This window comes from Podarcis cretensis (genome assembly GCF_951804945.1).
Source record: "Podarcis cretensis genome assembly, chromosome: 15".
Lineage (NCBI taxonomy): Eukaryota > Metazoa > Chordata > Lepidosauria > Squamata > Lacertidae > Podarcis > Podarcis cretensis.
The window spans coordinates 25026118-25043355 of NC_137185.1; the positions used below are offsets into that span (position 1 = coordinate 25026118).

The window sequence follows — 17238 nt, forward strand, 5'->3', positions numbered from 1 at the left end:
TGTCTTACTTCTAGCAGCCGGATTATTATGTTCTTATAAATACTTGTATTTTATTTTATTTTATTTTAAAAAAAATGTTTCCCAGAAATGTAACCATTTAACCAACTAGATGTTGCAGCCGCTGATGCTTAACATTGGGTGAAGAGCTTGCAAGGAAGGGAGACTAAAATAATCCGTGGAACAAGTTAGTCTTGCAAATATTATGGGCTTATGCCTGCTAGGAAATTCACAGCATGGGCATTGCATTCCTTCTTTCACTTGTTGGAGGTTCAAAAAAGAATACAGTGGACCCTCTGGATACGAACTTAATTCGTTCACAACCCAAAAATAATGTAAATAAAAGCGTGTTTCTGTGCACACGCACAGTGCGATTGAGCACTTCTGTGCATGCGCGTGGGGCAAAACACAGAAGTATACATTTCCAGGTTTGCCATGACCGTAACCCAAAGATTCCGTATCCAGAGGGTACGTAAGTAGAGGTACGGCTGTATATTTTCCCAGAGAGGATTGGAAAGGGAGGACAAAAATTGCTGTCCCTAGAAAGCAGCTGAGGTGTTGCCTGGAATTCTTACCTCAAATGTTTTTCCCCCTCTTTCTCTCAGGAGGAGCGGATAGCAATGTGGCAGTCTATATGCCGGATTTGGTGGAGGCAAAGCTTGGGGATACAGCCATTATCAAATGCGAATTCGCCCTCCCAGAGAATGGCAGCTACGTTTATGTCAACTGGTACTCGGTAAGTCAAAAGAGGGTTTGGGAAAGGTTGCTTTGGGGAGAGGGTTGGGAATGGAGAAACACCATAGTCCCCTCCTTAACTTGTGAAGGCAAGAAGTGCATAGTGGGCCAGGAACATGTTCTCTACCCTTGTTCCCAACTTCCCTATGGGCTCCTCTTCTGACCTTCTCCTGTTGAGTGTGGAAGGTTGAAGAGGGCTTCTAAGTGCATTCTGCTTAGAGAACCTGCTTAGAACCATCCCCGCAGTCTGGAACTCTGCACTATCAGGGTTCAGAATTATGAGGAGGCTTCAAAGTGCATTCAGCTGAACATGCATAGAAAGCCCCTTTTGATGCAATGTGTTAAGGCTGGGGATAGGGCAGCTGTCAAACCCATCATGTATTGGGGACGTTGTGGTGCCAGTGCATGGGCACCTAGTTCCTTACACACCTTTTTCTTGAGTATTTTAAACTGAACACCTAAAGAGGACTTGAGTCCTTGTGCTTTCATTGGGCTCAACCAGAGTTGAAAGTGAATGGAAGCTTTTGAGGATGCAGAGCTATTTGTCACTTTGGAGGAACACTCTGAATCATGGAATCAAAGGATGATAGAATTGGAAGGGACCACGAGGGTCATCTTGTGCCAACCCCCTGCAATGCAGGGATCTTTTGCTAAACATGGGGCTTGAACTCACAATCTGCAATTAGCCCCTTCACATTCCATTGTGCTTGTCCACTTTGTCCAAAGCTTGATTTTGTGCGTTAATCATATTCCCCTCTCCCCTGGTCTCCCTTTTAAATCCCATTTTTCAGCAACCCTTTGTTGTGTCTCACTGAAATCTCTCATTCTCTGCTTCCACTAGGTTCCCCTCTACCCCCATCCTCACTGCCTTTTTATTAGTTCTTACCTCTCCTGCCAACCCTATGTCTCTAGCCTTACAGCGTAATTCCTTTGGGCTGAGGTCTTTACTGTGTTAAGCTGAATGTGGAAAGACTCAGGATAGACAAAAGGAAGTACTTGACACTGTACATAGTTAAACTATGGAATTTGCTGTGACAGGATGTAGTGATTACTGCCAACTTTGGGCAGTTTTAAAGGGGATTAGAATATTCACAGAGGACAAGAATATCGACTCCTATATCAGAGGCAGATTGCCCTTTGACTACCACTTGCTGGTGAATACATGTGGGAATGAACTGTTGCATTCATATCTTCCTTGTGGGCTTCCCATAAACATTTGGTTGGCCACAGTGGGAACAGAATGCTGGACTAGGTGGACCTTTGCTCTGATCCAGCAGGACTGAGTTCCTATAGGCTTTCCCACACTGCCATCGTGTGGCAAATCACCCACTGGGCAGTCCCTCCAGATGGAAAAAGCTCCTCCACCGTGACCTAACCCTGTTTCAAGGAAACTTCAGTAAACCAAATTTGGGGTTTATTTGAATGAAGGCATTCTATAACTGTAGGCACCAGGGAACATTTCATTCTAACACTTAGACATTTTAAATACTGGTGATTTTTTAAGTAAACTTTCATAATTGGCTAGATTTGCACCACTTGTGTGTTGCATTTATCAGAACTCTAACTGAATGCAGTTGAAGGCACAATAATAGTAAAAACCTATGAATGCCTGTATGGAAGTAAGTCCTGCTCAATGGGACTTAGTCCCATAGGATTGTGGCCTAAAAAATTCGAGGGTTTTTAAAAATAGGGGCAGCTGTAAAGCACATCCTAATGAAGTTGTGCAATGGAGTGTTGGCAGCTAAAATCGAAAGTGATTTATTGTGAGTTTCTTTTCTTTTTAAATAGATGGCACTTTTTGCTCTTCAGTATATTTCTTTTGTTCTTTCTTTCTTTCTTATTTACTTATTATTTCACAAAATTTATATATCACTTGATTGTAAGAAAACCAAAGTGGTTTACAAAAATATAAAAACATTAAAATTCTCAGTAAAGCACAGTTAAAGGCACTTAAAAATATTCAGAATATCTCTTCTGAACATCAGTGCAAAAGAGAGAGCATGCAGACATTCAGGAAATCGAGATCAAGGGGAGGCTGTCCGTGGCAGGAGCAATCTATGCACTATGCTTATTGGTTGGAATCTGGAAACAAACACACGCTTCCTGGTTCATTCATAAATGGACTGAATGATCTTTTAAATGTGTAAACGCACGGGCAGCTGTTTAAACAGCAGCAACGGTAGAAGTTGAGCTTCATTCACAGAAAGCGTCAAAACTGGAAAAAATGCTTCAAACTCCTCCTGCGTGTTACCAACCTTCCATGTTTCTCCCAGATATTTGCAAACTTGAATGTCCCTGTGCTCCTGAACAGCACCTAGACTTCTTTTACTTTCGGAAGTCATGACTCTTAACCCTTCCTGGCCTTCTCCACCCATGGACAGCTGTCAAGTCCTGTTGCCACAGGTGCTTCTCTCTCTTCAAACACACATCCTCTCCTACTTGGCGTTGGCTACTGGCAGTAGGGCATGCATGACCTTGAATGGGAGGGGCGAGTTTTGCCCTCTATTTGCACTGCGGCATTGTAGTGCGTGCTATCTCTCTCTCCCTGATGTTTTAGATGGAGAAGGGCAAAATGGAAAGGAAGAAGATCATCTACATGGTCCAGGGCAAAGAACACCAAGAAGAGCCTCTCAATGACCGGTTAAGCATCACACCTGATTTCTTCCTCAAGATTAACAAAGTGGTCCTACAGGATGCCAAGAATTACGTGTGCCAGGTGGGGTTCGGCATGCACGGCGTCGCTGAGAACCGGAGTGAACTGCGCGTCTCCAGTGAGTGGTTCTGGGGGCCCCTTATCTTACAGCAGGTGCAATAACACAGTGTTTTTGCAATCCAGACCTTCCTCGGATTGCATACCTTGCTGGACTGCAAGTGGGGCATGTGTTTAACTGTCCACAAGCAACCACACAGCACCCCCTTCATCCCAACTAGATTTGTTGTTAGTCACTGGGAGGCACAGCCTGTGGTTGCTTCGCTGCTGTGGTCCCCTGAACCTCACAGAATGGCTGTGCGCCTGATGCATAGTTGCGCCAAGCTTTTCTTCTTCTTTTTTAATGCCCCCTCTGCCCCTGTTATCATGACACTTTCTCTGCACTCTTGGCACTTGTTAGTGCCACAGTCATGGGTTGGTTTGACATTTGTACTACTACTACTACTACTACTACTACTAATAATAATAATAATAATAATAATTTTATTTATATCCCACCCTCCCGAGCCACAGCGGTCAGAGCGGCTAACAACATAAAAATAGCACAGTTTACATAAAATCACAGTCAATTAATTGAAATACATTCTAAAATCAGTTCATTCTAAAATCAATTCAGAATCAAATTAATGGCAACCATTGGGCTAAAGGTTAAAACCAGCACCTTAAACCCGATCCTGTACTCAGTCGGGAGCCAGTGCAGCTGGTATAGCACTGGGTGAATGTGATCCTGCAGTGAGGACCCCGTAAGGAGTCTCGCCGCGGCATTCTGCACCCGCTGGAGTTTCTGGGTCAGTCTCAAGGGCAGCCCCACGTAGAGTGAGTTACAATAATCCAGACTGGAGGTTACCGTCACGTGGATCACAGTGGCTAGGTCAGCGCGAGAGAGGTAAGGAGCCAACTGCTTAGCTTGGTGGAGATGAAAAAATGCCGCCTTTGTTATAGCTGTAATCTGCGCCTCCATGGAAAGGGAGGTGTCGAAGATTACACCCAAACTCTTAACGGACGGTGCTGGCACTAATTGTGCCCCCGCAAGAGATGGGAATTGCGCCCCCAATCCCATATCGTCCCAACGCAGCCAAAGGAGCTCTGTCTTTGAAGGATTTAACTTCAACCTCCCATAAGGGAACCCAAGGTGTGGTGCACATTTGGTTCCCACATACTGATCAGACTTGCGTTTCCTCACATTTAGAAAGGTGGCTGCTTCAAGTGGCTTCAGAACACACCCTGGGACCCAAACCTTGTTCTTCTGCAGTTTGGTGGCAGCCTTTTGCACTGGGGAGGCTGGGTTTTAACCCACTTGCACTAATATTTATAGAAGTCAGCCTTATAAATAAGCCCACAAAAGTTGCTAGTCCGTAATTCTTGTTTCATGGTGATCATGGAGGAGGGGAAAGACCCTTCCTTTGCACCTAGCATTGAAATGCAGACCTTAAGCCAGGCTAGTAAAATAATTGCCTTCTGCCAGCCGCCTAGCAGAGGAGGAAGACAGTGAGCCATCCCTCCTTCCCCCAGACCAGTATGGAAACAGAAGAAGCAGAAGAGGGACAAACAACCCATCTCTCCTCTACCTCTTGAGTTACTAAATGCAAGGCTCTAGATTGGGCCTTCCATGCTCATGACACTCTGCCAAAAAGAGGAGAACAGGACCCAAGGATTTTACCTCTCTAAGTCCAACACTGGGGCAGGGGAGGGAGAAGTGACCAGAGGATGAATATATGGTTATTTCAATTAACACACTTGAGCTTGGTTACAGTAGAATATGGGGTCCGCCAAGGTTGGTTTTGAGGAGAGATTTGAAGGAAGTAAGAGAGGTGGACTTGTGCAGGTTGTGTTGGAGTCTGTTCCAGGCTTATGGTCAAGAAGGGGGGGAAAGAGTGAAGCCTTTTGAAGAGAGAAAATACCTTTGAATGGTGGTGTAGCCAGAGGAACGAAGGTCATTGATGGGGGTGAGTTAGGATATGAGAGAAGAGAGTTGATGGGGCACTGAAGGTAAGGGGGCTTATTGTGTGTCCATTTTGCCCATGGGGCTTATTGCACAGTAAGAGGACATGCCCAGACAGTCTAGGCTGTGGTTGTTTTATTCCCTGCCTCACCACTTAGCCCTGCCTGGTTACTTTCTTCTTTTAGAAGCTCCAGAAAAACCTGAGATTCAGAAGACTAATCGTGGTATCAGCACAGGAGACCCTCATTTGAGTGAGGTAAGAACTGCCGTGTTTAGTGCACCTGCAATTATTATTATTAATTACCTGCCCTTTACCATAAGGTCCCAAGTTAATATACAACATTAAAAACAGTTTAAAACTTGCAAGTAGGGAGGGAGATGGTCTTTCACCTATTTGGGTCCTAAATTGTTTAAAGCTTTATATGTGGCAATTGCACTTCACAAAGTTGGATTTGGTATCTGCCACAGAATTCTCCATCCCTGGCCTTCTCTGCTTATTAATATTTTTTAAAAAAATATACACTTTGCAGGTTTGTAGTTATTTTGGTCCAGCAGGCAAGTTTGTAAATGTTGAGATGTCTCCAAAACTATATGGGTTCTGAGTAGGATTACCAGTGGTCAGTGAAGGGTTTGGGCTTCCTTGCTCTTGTTTGGGCACAAAGTAGACATCCTTGGCTATGTGGGGGTCTGCAGATAGTAGAAGTACTCCTTGAATTACACTCAAACCAGGCTAAACCTAGAGTAAGGATACCAGATTTTTTTCAATGAATCCAGGGACATTTTTCAACTTCAATCGATTTTGTATGGGGACTGATTTGTAAATCCAGGGACTGTCCCCGGGAAAGGGGGACATCTGGTAACCTTAACCTAGAGGCACATCCTAGCCCTTTTGTCTCATCTAGCAGTGGAATGGAAAGGGAGAGGGAGTGGCAGTGCACTGAGACTCAACACACTGACCACCTAAAGCCCAGGCCAGAGTTCCCTTTGCCTGACAGTTTGTATGTCCAGGTTTTTCTTTCCGGCCAAAAGCCTAACATTCTCAAGAGAGCCAAATTTGACTATTGCCAGCAGTAAGGGGGATGTTTCAGTAAAGACTACATTTTTTGCTGAAGCAGCAAGAAGGTAATTTTAGCACCAAAAAATCACTAGGAGTACAACACAGTGGTGCGTTAGAGACTTTGCACAGCCCACAGCTATCAAGATATCGTAAAGGAGACTATGAGCCAACTGCCCAGCCTTGATTTATGGAAGTGATGTTTTGTTGCACTAGCAGGAAGCCCTTTTATGTAATCTGGTCTGGATCTGGAATGGAACAAGATAAATCAGTCTGGGATTTGAACCTATGGACTATAAGCCCTGAAGAGTATGGAGTGTTTGAGTCTGTCTGTCTTTCAGATTGCAACCTGCACCAGCCGCAATGGCTATCCAACACCAACCCTCACATGGTACAAGGATGGAGTCCCTCTGAAGTTGGATGGGAATGGTGAGTCATTATCAGGTGAAGCTAAATCTATTAAAGCAGACTTGGAGGCATAGAAAAGCCGGGTACAGTCCAGAAGCTTATTACAAGGCAAAGGGTTAGCAGGAATTAGGCCCAGTCTAGGCACAAGGGTCCAGGGTTCACAAGTCGAAGATGCATATTAAGAATTCCAATGTGGCACAGGAGCTGTGATGTTATTCTATCAAGTTTCCCTGCCTACCCAGCATGCTTTTAAGCAGAGGCAAAGATGGCCAGCTACTCCTCATGAGAAGCCCTGTTCCTATGGGGGCTCCAAGCTGCTGCCTTTGGAGGGACGTGCCTCCTCTTGGTTGCAGAACAGTATGAGTAATGATGGGTGAATAGTACAAGTTGGGGCAGCTCAGCAGGGGAAGGAAGGGCTGCTTTCATGGATCGGCATCTCCTATCACCCATCCTCTGGTGTCATTGACAGCTCCCTCCATCCTCGGCCTCTGGAGGAAGTGACTTAATTATCCTTAATTATATTGGGCGGACTGTAATCGTAAGCTGCCATGGGAGTTGATCTTGCCTGTAAAGTGGGTTATAATATGTTAAATGATACAATATGGGGCATCACAGCTCATGGGAAAAGCAAGACATCAGGGCTACAGATCTGTGAATTGTTAGCACAGGGGTCAGCAACATTTTTCACCCGTGGGCCGGTCCACTGTCCCTCAGACCATGTGGTGGACCGGACTAAATTTTGAAAAAAATAATAATGAACGAATTCCTATGGCCCACAAATAACCCAGAGATGCATTTTAAATAAAAGCACACATTCTACTCATGTAAAAACACCAGGCAGGCCCCACAAATAACCCAGAGATGCATTTTAAATAAAAGGACACATTCTACTCATGTGAAAACACACTGATTCCTGGACTGTCCATGGGCCGGATTTAGAAGGCAATTGGGCCGCATCCGGTCCCCGGGCCTTAGGTTGCCTACCCCTGCATTAGCACATGCCACTATGTTGAGTTTGCAGTAAGGGTTATCTTAGCTGGAGAAACAAGGCCAGGTGACCTTTGCAGCATAAACTGCTCCTTAGCAGAGTAACATGTAAGGTTTGTAGCTGCTCTTCAGAATAGTCTTCTACTTGACCCTTCCTCCAGCGGGTTTTCACCCATGCACACTTTTCACGAATTAAATGCTCTTCCTAAACCTCTCCTCTCTTCCTCTTTCAATCAGAAATTGAGATCCGTCCCGGGCTCATCAAGGAATCAAGTGGCCTGTGGACTGTCCGCAGCACCCTTTCGGCAAAAGTCACCAAAGAAGACCGCAGTGCTGAGTTCTACTGCCAAGTCAGTTACACCCTGATGGGGAATAACAAGACATCCAAGTCGGACAGCTTCAAAGTCGACGTTCATTGTAAGGCTGGGCTGAGCTCCTTTTAGGAGCACTGAGCACATTCGTTGGGAGGTCTAAGAAAGGAGATTCTGCCTCGCCTGCTGAGAGAAGACTGAGCCTCATGCAGAAGTGCAATTAGGGCTGGACTTTGGGGCCAAAACCCAGGACCCCACAGCCCAAGGGACCTTGAGGACCAACCAGTACATTAAGGGGAGCTACATGGGTGCTGTTATTGGGGGGAAACGCATGACATGTATTGGGCGGTATATAAATTTTAAATTTTAATAATCATAATCATAAAAATTTGGTGTGGCAGTCCCCTCCTCCTTGCCCCTCCCAGCAGTTCTTTATCTCTTTATAAATTATTTGGATTAAGGAATTTAGAGAATGCTCATCTAATTTGCAGATGTCACCAAACTAGGAGGGGTAGCTAATGCCACAGAAGACAGAATTGGGATTCAATATGAACTTGATGGATTGGAGATCTGGGCCAGAACAACAAAATGAATTTCAATAGGGGCAAGTGTAAGGTTCTAACTTAGGCAGGAAGAAACAGATGCAGAAATATAGGATGGGGGACACCTGGCTTACGCGCAGCGCATGTGAAAAGGATCTAGGGGTCGACCACAAGCATAACATGAGTCAGCAGTGTGATGCAGCAGCAAAAAAAAGCTAATGTTATTCTAGGCTTCATCAACAGAAGGAAAGTATCCCAATCAAGGGAAGTAATCGTGCTGCTCTCTTTTGCCTTGGTCAGACCACATCTAGAATACTGTGTCCAGTTCTGGGTGCCACAATATTAAGGATATTGAGAAGCTAGAACATATGCAGAGGTGGGCGACCAAGATGATCAAGGGTCTGGAAATGGAGTGTCTTGTGAGGAACAGTTGAGGGAATTGGGTTTGTTTAGTCTGGAAAAGAGGGCTGTCACAAGGAGGAGGAGGAAGCAAGCTTGCTTTCTCCTGCTCCAGAGGCTAGGACCTGAACCAATGGCTTCAAGTTACAAGAAAGGAGAGTCCCAACTAAACATCAGGAAGAACTTTCTAGCAGTATGAGCTTCTTTAGACAGCGGAACAGATCTCCATGAAAAGTGGTGGACTCTCTGTGCTTGGGAGGCTCTAAAGCAGAGGTTAGGTGGCCATCTGCCATGGATGCTTTAGTTGAGATTCCTGCATTGCAGGGGATTGGATGAGAAGCCTCACTTCCAGCTCTTAGGATTCTTTGATCTGCTGTGTCTCCCAAGTTTCTCTGTCTGCGCTTATTAGGAGAAGCACCAGAAGGCAAATGAAGGTTCTTTTTTCCCCTGCCCCTCTCTGTAGACCCCTCTGAGAGTCTCCGCTTCATGATTGATGCTCCAAGCCCGGATGTGAAGGAGGGAGATAATGTGACCCTGCGCTGCGAAGCAGATGGGAATCCGCCACCTCTGTATACTTTGTACAGAATGGTGAGCTTTGATTGCGTCTAGAGGGGTTGTGGCCCTACTAAACATCTTCCAAGACAACAATGCCCATTTACACCACAAAGAACTCATAACCCACCTACTTTCAGCAGCCAGAAACACCATAACCAGACACTGGAGAGACCTGTCAGGAGTAAGCATGGACCAATGGTACCAAATAGTCTGGGAAACAGCCTTACTAGAAAAATTAACCAATAAACTGAAACTTACACGAAAAAGACGCCTTTACCCTGGTATGGCTCCCCTTTATCACATACACAGCCCAACAAGACAATGACAATAATCCACCAACAGCATACAAATCAGTATGGCTAACCTGATCCAAAACACCCACCCACCCCACTCACACATGAAAACAAAGATCATCACAGCCAATCACAAACAAACAACCACACCCTAGGCCAACCCCAACCTCTCTCACCACCAAAGGAACGCAAGTGAACAGCACAAGCAATGCTGACACTAAACCCTACATACATTAAGCATTATAGAAACATCGCCACACGACCCCACCCCCACCCAACTTCCCCACCCCTTTTTTTCTCCCCCTAATGTCTCAACAAATGAAACGGATTTGTAAAAATGTTACATGGAAAAAATACGAGAGACATTACACATACTTCTGTAAAACAAGAAAATCTTTAATAATAATAAAAAAAGAATGAAGCTGAGCTTGCAGCACAGAGGAAGGTGTTGTATACCAAGCCACAGACCCTAGGTCCATCTAGCTTAGTGCTGCCTACCACACTGGTCTTCAGCTGAGGGGTCATCCCCTGATTCAAGGCGGGTTGCAGCAGAAGCACTACCACCATGCAGATATAAAGTACAAGATGAAGAGATGGGACCCCGAATGCATGTTTGATTTAAAAAACACTGGTAAAAAATAATCAGAAAGCTAAAACAGACAGGCCATCAACTATCTGGGAGGAGCAGCAGAAAAATGTAACCCTGCCCTGAAAAGATAGATAGGATGTTGGTGACTGGGTCTCTTGGCTGGGCAGTATTTCCTCCTTGTTGTCATCAACTTGCAGGTTCAGCCTTTGTCCTTCTTTGTCTTGCACTCTGCTAGGAGGAGGAAGTCACCGAACAGGGTTCTGAACAGGGGTTCCTGCACCTTTACAACATCAACAAGGAGCGCAGCGGGGTCTACCTGTGCAAAGTGCTTGACTTGCAGGATGTTACGTTTGTGGAGCTGACGGCCAACGTGACTCTGCTGGTGAACTGTGAGTAGGACCTGCGCGTTTTATTCAGTACAAAGTGGCCTGACGGGTTTTCATTAGAGCTGTCATCCGGTTTTGATAAATCTTAGCCGGCTGTTCTCGGGAGCGTCAGTTGATTGATTTAAAACTGCATAAATGTGGGGATGCGAAGCTGGCTTCCTTGCTTTTGAATATGGCATTCACAGGAATCTTCTTGGGAGAGGTGGTTTTTGTTTTGACATCTGCCTTACAATACAGACACAGTGCTAAAATAATTAAGACGTTTTTCACAACATGCCAGCCAATCTATGGACTAAACTTTGCACCCATAGTTGTCAGAGAACCCAGAATTTCATCAGTATGAGGGATGTGTGAGGGCCAAGCAGACGCACTGGAGGCAGTGAGAGACAGGCAGTGGATATACTCCTATTTGCGCAGCAAAGCTTCAGCAAAGCCTTCGTGGATGTTCTGAGCTGTTCTGTTTATCAGAATGACGTGGCTCTTCAGGTTTTGATTCCCAGGCAGATGTAACTGCCTGAGAGAGATAGGTGCTGCTCCACAGTGCATAAAGATGGGGTGAAGTGAAGGAATCTCATCTGTGTTGCCTCAAGTATATGATTTCTCTCCCTTAGATCTTGATGAGCCTATGATAACCTCTGTGCCTCCAGTGACCTCGCTCAGACAGCTGCAGGAAGGAGAGGATGCGCTCCTTACCTGTAATGCAACAGGCTCCAAGCCCTTGGCATTCCACTGGGAAAAGGTATTCTCATTTTAGGGCTGTTGACTTGAGTTAATGGTGTACTGTATTAGACCGCAATCCAAAAACACTTACTTTGCAGTAAGCCACATTGAAGTCCCACTGCACACAATGTAAACATGCACACAGTTGCTCTGAAAGCTGGTTATCTGTCTGGCTGTTGACCAGTTGGTAAACCAATACAATGGATTCTTGGTTCTCGAACGTAATCTGTTCCAGAAGTCTGTTTGACTCCCGAAATGTTAAAAAACCAAGGCGTGGCTTCCGATTGGTGCAGATGCCCTGGAAACAATAGCTGACAGCAACATCGGACGTTCGGCTTCCGAAAAGCATTCGAAAACCAGAACACTTCTGGGTTTTCGGCGTTTGGGAGCCAATTTGTTCATCAAATAAGCCATTTCAAGCACCAAGGTTCCACTGTATATTTCACATCTGGCAACCAATGCACCCCTTGAGGGGCAGATAGTACATGGGTATACAAGTCTAAAAAGCCCAGGACACAAATTTTCACAGCCCTCTAGCAGCTACAGTGGTGCCCCGCAAGACGAATGCCTCGCAAGACGAAAAACTCGCTAGACGAAAGGGTTTTCCGTTTTTCGAGGCGCTTCGCAAGACGAATTTCCCTATGGGCTTCCTTCGCAAGACGAAAACGTCTTGCGAGTCTTGCAAGCTTTTTCCCTTCCCCCCCCCTTTTTCTAAGCCACTAAGCTGCTAATAGCCGCTTAGCCGCTAATAGGGGTGCTTCGCAAGACGAAAAACCGCAAGACGAAGAGACTCGCGGAACGGATTAATTTCGTCTTGCGAGGCACCACTGTATATGGCTCATTTACCAGAAGTACAGTGATACCTCAGGTTAAGAACTTAATTCGTTCCAGAGGTCCATTCTTAACCTGAAACTGTTCTTAACTTGAAGCACCATTTTAGCTAATGGGGCCTCCTGCTGCTACGCAATTGCTGTTTTCATCCTGAAGCAAAGTTCTTAACCCGAGGTACTATTTCTGGGTTAGCGGAGTCTGTAACCTGCAGCATCTGTAACCCGAGGTACCACTGTAATGTATTTAGCATTAACTCTGAAAGTATCTACTTGATTCTGACCAAACTAAACCGCCCGATGTATATTGTGCTTTTCCAGAAAGGGAGGGTGATTGAGAAGGGGAATCTTCTGAACTTGACCAACGTCGGCTTCGACACCTCAGGCAAATACACCTGTGTTGTAGAGATGCCGATGCCAGGCACCCCTGCTGTTTCCCGCTCCAAACAGGTTCAAGTGACCGTCCATGGTAGGCATCGCATAGTGACAGCTCTCTCTAAGTGTCTTTTCCCCCATCCCAGTCCTGGGTGCTGGGGCAGCAACAACAATTAGCCACCTCTTCTCCTTGCAGCAAAACCAGTTCTGGTCGCACGGAAGGAAGTGGTACATGTGCAATCAGGCGAGATGGTGAACTTAACGTGCACCGGGTACTCGACACCCCCCTTGCTAATCTCATGGAGTGTCAATGGATCGGTAAGATGTGCTCTTCATGGGGTTTATTTCAAAGGAAAAAATGGAGAACTGTGAAGCGAGGAGCCCCTGATTCAAATCTCACCTCATCAACAATTCACTTGGTGCACTTGCTTAAGCCACTGCTGTCTACCTCACTCCCCCCAATAATATAAAATGATATGATAATAGTGGTCAACCTCGCAGGGTTATTTGTAAGACTTTATGGGATGTGAATGCTTTATGAAACATGCTGCAGAAGGCAATAATATTTAACAAATGTTCCATATTTTTCATGTCCAAAGACTGTTTCAACAAAGTATAATGTGACTTTCCCCCATTTGATATGCTTTAGTCTGCAGGGATGGGAAACTTGTGTCCTTCCAGATATTGTTGATTTGCGACTCCTCTCAGCCCTAACTTGGCCGTTCAACTCCCTTCAGCCCCAGCCAGCATGGGCAATGGTCAGAGATGATGAGAGTTGCAGAGCAGCAATATCTGGAGGGACACAGTGCTTGCTGCCCTGTTTTGGGTTGTTTTGTTTTAAGTTCTCCTTAGGAGCATTAATCCTCCCTCCCTTTTCTTTCCACAGGTCTTTACTTCAGTCATGCAGGGTCATCAGCGCAACAGCACAGTCCTGTTCCAAGTCACTGAAGCCCTTCTAGAATCGGGAGTCAATTGCACCGCCAAAAACAGGATGGGCACCACTCAGCACCACTTCATGCTGGCACAGAGTAAGTCCATCCCTTTTGTCTTGAGAAGAGGGCTCATCCACACTTCCCGGTTGTCCCACTCTTTAGGACTGAATCGGAGCAAACTTCAATCCACAAGAAACCCAATGGACGTTTGCTCCGATTCTGCAGTAAAGATCAGATATCCGCAGGGGAAAGCGGCGAGCCAAGCGAAAGCCTGAATGAGCCCAGAATGTGTTGGTGGTGACGGGTACATTTGCCCTTCTGGGAAGGGCTGGGGCTGGGGAAATAATGGTACCCTCCAACGTTTTTTCTTCCATCACAGCTGTCCCCAACACCAGAAGAAAGTATACCAAGGCGCATCAGTCTGTCAGGCCCAGAAAGTGGTTTGAAATAAGCTGTGCTGAAAATGTCACTCCACTTTCATGAGCATAGGAAGCTGTCTTATGCTGAGTCAGACTGCTGGTCCATCTAGCCTAGTATTTCCGCTGTACCAGCAGTTCCCAACCTTTTTTTGACCATGCCTCACCTAAGCATCTCTAAAATCCGGGTGCCACCCCCCCCCCCGGTGATATATAACCCTTATTATTCAAAAAGTGAACTATTCACTTGGAGGAAGCCTAAAAGGCCATTAACTGTTAATAAGTCGTTCTCGAATTGCCCCCCTTAAAAATCAAATTGCCCCCCTGTGGGGCGTGTGACCCACATTGGGAACCACAGCTCTACACTGAGTGTCATTTTATGTGACTATCGCTGTTCAGTGAGAGGCTGTGGTTATTTCTCATGACCTGGTGTAGAGGGGGTGTGGTCTTGCACTGGAGAGCTAGTGTGGTGTAGTGGTTAAGAGCGGTAGTCACGTAATCTGGGGAACCGGGTTCGCGTCTCCGCTCCTCCACATGCAGCTGCTGGGTGACCTTGGGCCAGTCACACTTCTTTGAAGTCTCTCAGCCCCACTCACCTCACAGAGTGTTTGTTGTGGGGGAGGAAGGGAAAGGAGATTGTTAGCCGCTTTGAGACTCCTTTGGGTAGTGATAAAGTGGGATATCAAATCCAAACTCTTCTTCTTCTTCTTCTTCTTCTTCTTCTTCTTCTTCTTCTTCTTCTTCTTCTTCTTCTTCTTCTTCCGACACCAATACCCTGAAACTCCTATACAGTGGTACTTCTGGTTACATACACTTCAGTTTACATGCGCTTCAGGTTACAGGCTCCGCTAACCCAGAAATAATACCTCGGGTTAAGAGCTTTGTTTCAGGATGAGAACAGAAACGTGCTCTGGCGGCGCAGCAGCAGCAGGAAGCCCCATTAGCTAAAGTGGTGCTTCAGGTTAAGAACAGTTTCAGGTTAAGAACGGACCTCCGGAACAAATTAAGTACTTAACCCGAGGTACCACTGTACACCATGCTGAGTTCTCTCTTCGTCTGTTTCAGATGAAGCCAGTGGCTGTGTCAGCCCCACCCCAATTCCTTTCACAGCAAGACAGGCAACCTGTGACAAACCAGTCCACTTCCAGCTTGTATTTATTCCTCTTTCTTTTCTTTCTTCAGGGCTAGAAGGAGGAACTCCCAATGCCAAGACTGGTAAGCCCCTCCTTACCGAGCATTTATGACTGTCAAATGGACATGAATGTGCTGTCAAATGTTCCGGGAGCTAACCCACAGAAGATGGCTTGGGCTTTGCAGGAAGGAGGAAGCTGGGGAGGGTGTGAGTGTCCTGAAGGTGAACAAGGAGGGCTACTTGCAGGACCAGGCATCTGACTTCCCATACCCCAACCCATATAAATAAGAGACCAATGAGACTGGGGTTTTGGGTAAATACAGATGAAAGAGATTTGGTTTGGGCATGGGGCAATCTAAATACTTCTGGCCCACCTGGTGGGAGTGATGCGTGGTCAGTCCAGGCGGGGGTCCCAAAACTTACATCCAATAGTGTGACCCCCGCAGGGACTGCTGTGGGGGAGTGCCTTTGGCCCTGGCCCCTCTGGGCATGTGGACATGGTCACTCCCCCCGAATCCCTTTAACAGCATTCCCCAGCATTTGGAGGGGCAGGCAGGGACTACAACCTCCCTTCCGTCCAAAACAAGGGATTGTCCCAATGCCCATCCAGTTGTAACAAATGGCTATGAAGTAGGCAAAACCACCGGGTAAGAGCCAATTATCCTGGTGGGCAAATTCCTACCCAGCCCCGTAAAGAACGGCAATCACCATAGCCACAGCAAACTCATTGCCTATCAGCGTAAACCGTGGGTGAGTGGGATGGGGAAACCCGGCGCAGGAATAAACAGGCTGTGGCCCAAGTGTGGGCTGCTTAAATGGGCAGGGGGCGGATCTGAGGGAAGCCCACCGTCAGCTCCATTGGCTCTGCCCCCGGCACAACCCACATCCCAGCCTGCATTCCCATTTGCCAATACAGGGTGCAGGCTAGGATCCGGCTCCTTATAGGCGGCGGGGGCTTATGCCCTCACCGCCTATCAGGAAGGGCACTGACGTTTGAATTCCACCGTCGGGGCCCCAAGCTGCTGCACCAAGAGAAGTGAACGGACTTTCTGAAACCCAGCAAAGATGAGGCTGGTTGGTGCCTGGATGGACAATTTCCTTGAGAACCCCCTGTAGCACCGCCACCATCTCATTCGTTCTATCCTAGAAGAAAGGTGGGATCCATTTTGAGTAAGTAAAATACATCAAATGGGAGAGGAGAGGAAGAGGGGTGCCTATCTGCTCGGCTCCCTTTGCCCTTGCAGAAGGTTATGCTGGATGTCAGGAGAGGGGTGATAATATTTGGTCACCATCCCCTGAAGGCCTGAGGGATGCTGTACCGGATGCCAACCTTGGCACCTTATGGCCCTGAACTCCTGAGATTTAAAAAGATTATTGTTGTTTTATTAATTTATGAACTGCCTTTCACATTGCCCAAAATGATTTGCAGTCATAAAAACAACTAAAATAGGTTTTTAAAAAAAACACAAAATCCCAGTAAAGATCAGTTTTAGAATAATGAAAATAACCACCCATCCAGTTGGAAAAACGTATCGAAACGAAAATATATTCCATCATTTCTGGAAATTGCAAATAGTAGCAGTCTGTCATAACACTCATCCATTGTCTTTATCTCTAGAAAAATCTTTTAAAGAGGTCTACTTTTTCTTTTCTTTTCTTTTCTTTTCTTTTCTTAAGCAAGTAAGTCTTAAAATTTGTATCCTCTCCTAATCTTAGAGAGAAGAGAATTTGGGGAGGGGGTTTGGTCTTCCAGCCTGCCGTTCTGTTTCTTGGGGCTTTGAGAGGTGTGTGGCAGCGGGAGGTGAATCTGGTTAACCACTTTGGGAAAGGGATGTTGTAGATTGTGAATGTTCGTCTTTTTATTAAATAGAACCACCATGTAAACAGGTACTATAACTTACTTTTTGTCATTTTAGTACATACCGTCG

At 46.0% G+C, this 17238-nt stretch overlaps 2 protein-coding genes across 6 annotated transcripts in view; one reads left to right on the forward strand and one right to left on the reverse strand.

Moving 5' to 3' along the window:
• Positions 1 to 17238, reverse strand: part of NLRX1 (NLR family member X1) — a 307093-nt gene that overhangs the window by 180043 nt on the left and 109812 nt on the right. The window lies entirely within an intron of this gene.
• The window catches only part of MCAM (melanoma cell adhesion molecule), a 53239-nt gene that overhangs the window by 25937 nt on the left and 10064 nt on the right, over positions 1 to 17238 (forward strand). For all 4 annotated transcript variants that reach the window (XM_079954711.1, XM_079954710.1, XM_079954709.1 and 1 more), the window contains exons 2-13: positions 603 to 733; positions 3290 to 3503; positions 5570 to 5640; positions 6780 to 6867; positions 8071 to 8250; positions 9549 to 9673; positions 10758 to 10911; positions 11520 to 11647; positions 12777 to 12924; positions 13027 to 13148; positions 13717 to 13858; positions 15361 to 15393. In XM_079954711.1, coding sequence (XP_079810837.1) covers positions 603 to 733; positions 3290 to 3503; positions 5570 to 5640; positions 6780 to 6867; positions 8071 to 8250; positions 9549 to 9673; positions 10758 to 10911; positions 11520 to 11647; positions 12777 to 12924; positions 13027 to 13148; positions 13717 to 13858; positions 15361 to 15393 — 1536 coding nt within the window. The remainder of the gene's footprint in view (positions 1 to 602; positions 734 to 3289; positions 3504 to 5569; positions 5641 to 6779; positions 6868 to 8070; positions 8251 to 9548; positions 9674 to 10757; positions 10912 to 11519; positions 11648 to 12776; positions 12925 to 13026; positions 13149 to 13716; positions 13859 to 15360; positions 15394 to 17238) is intronic.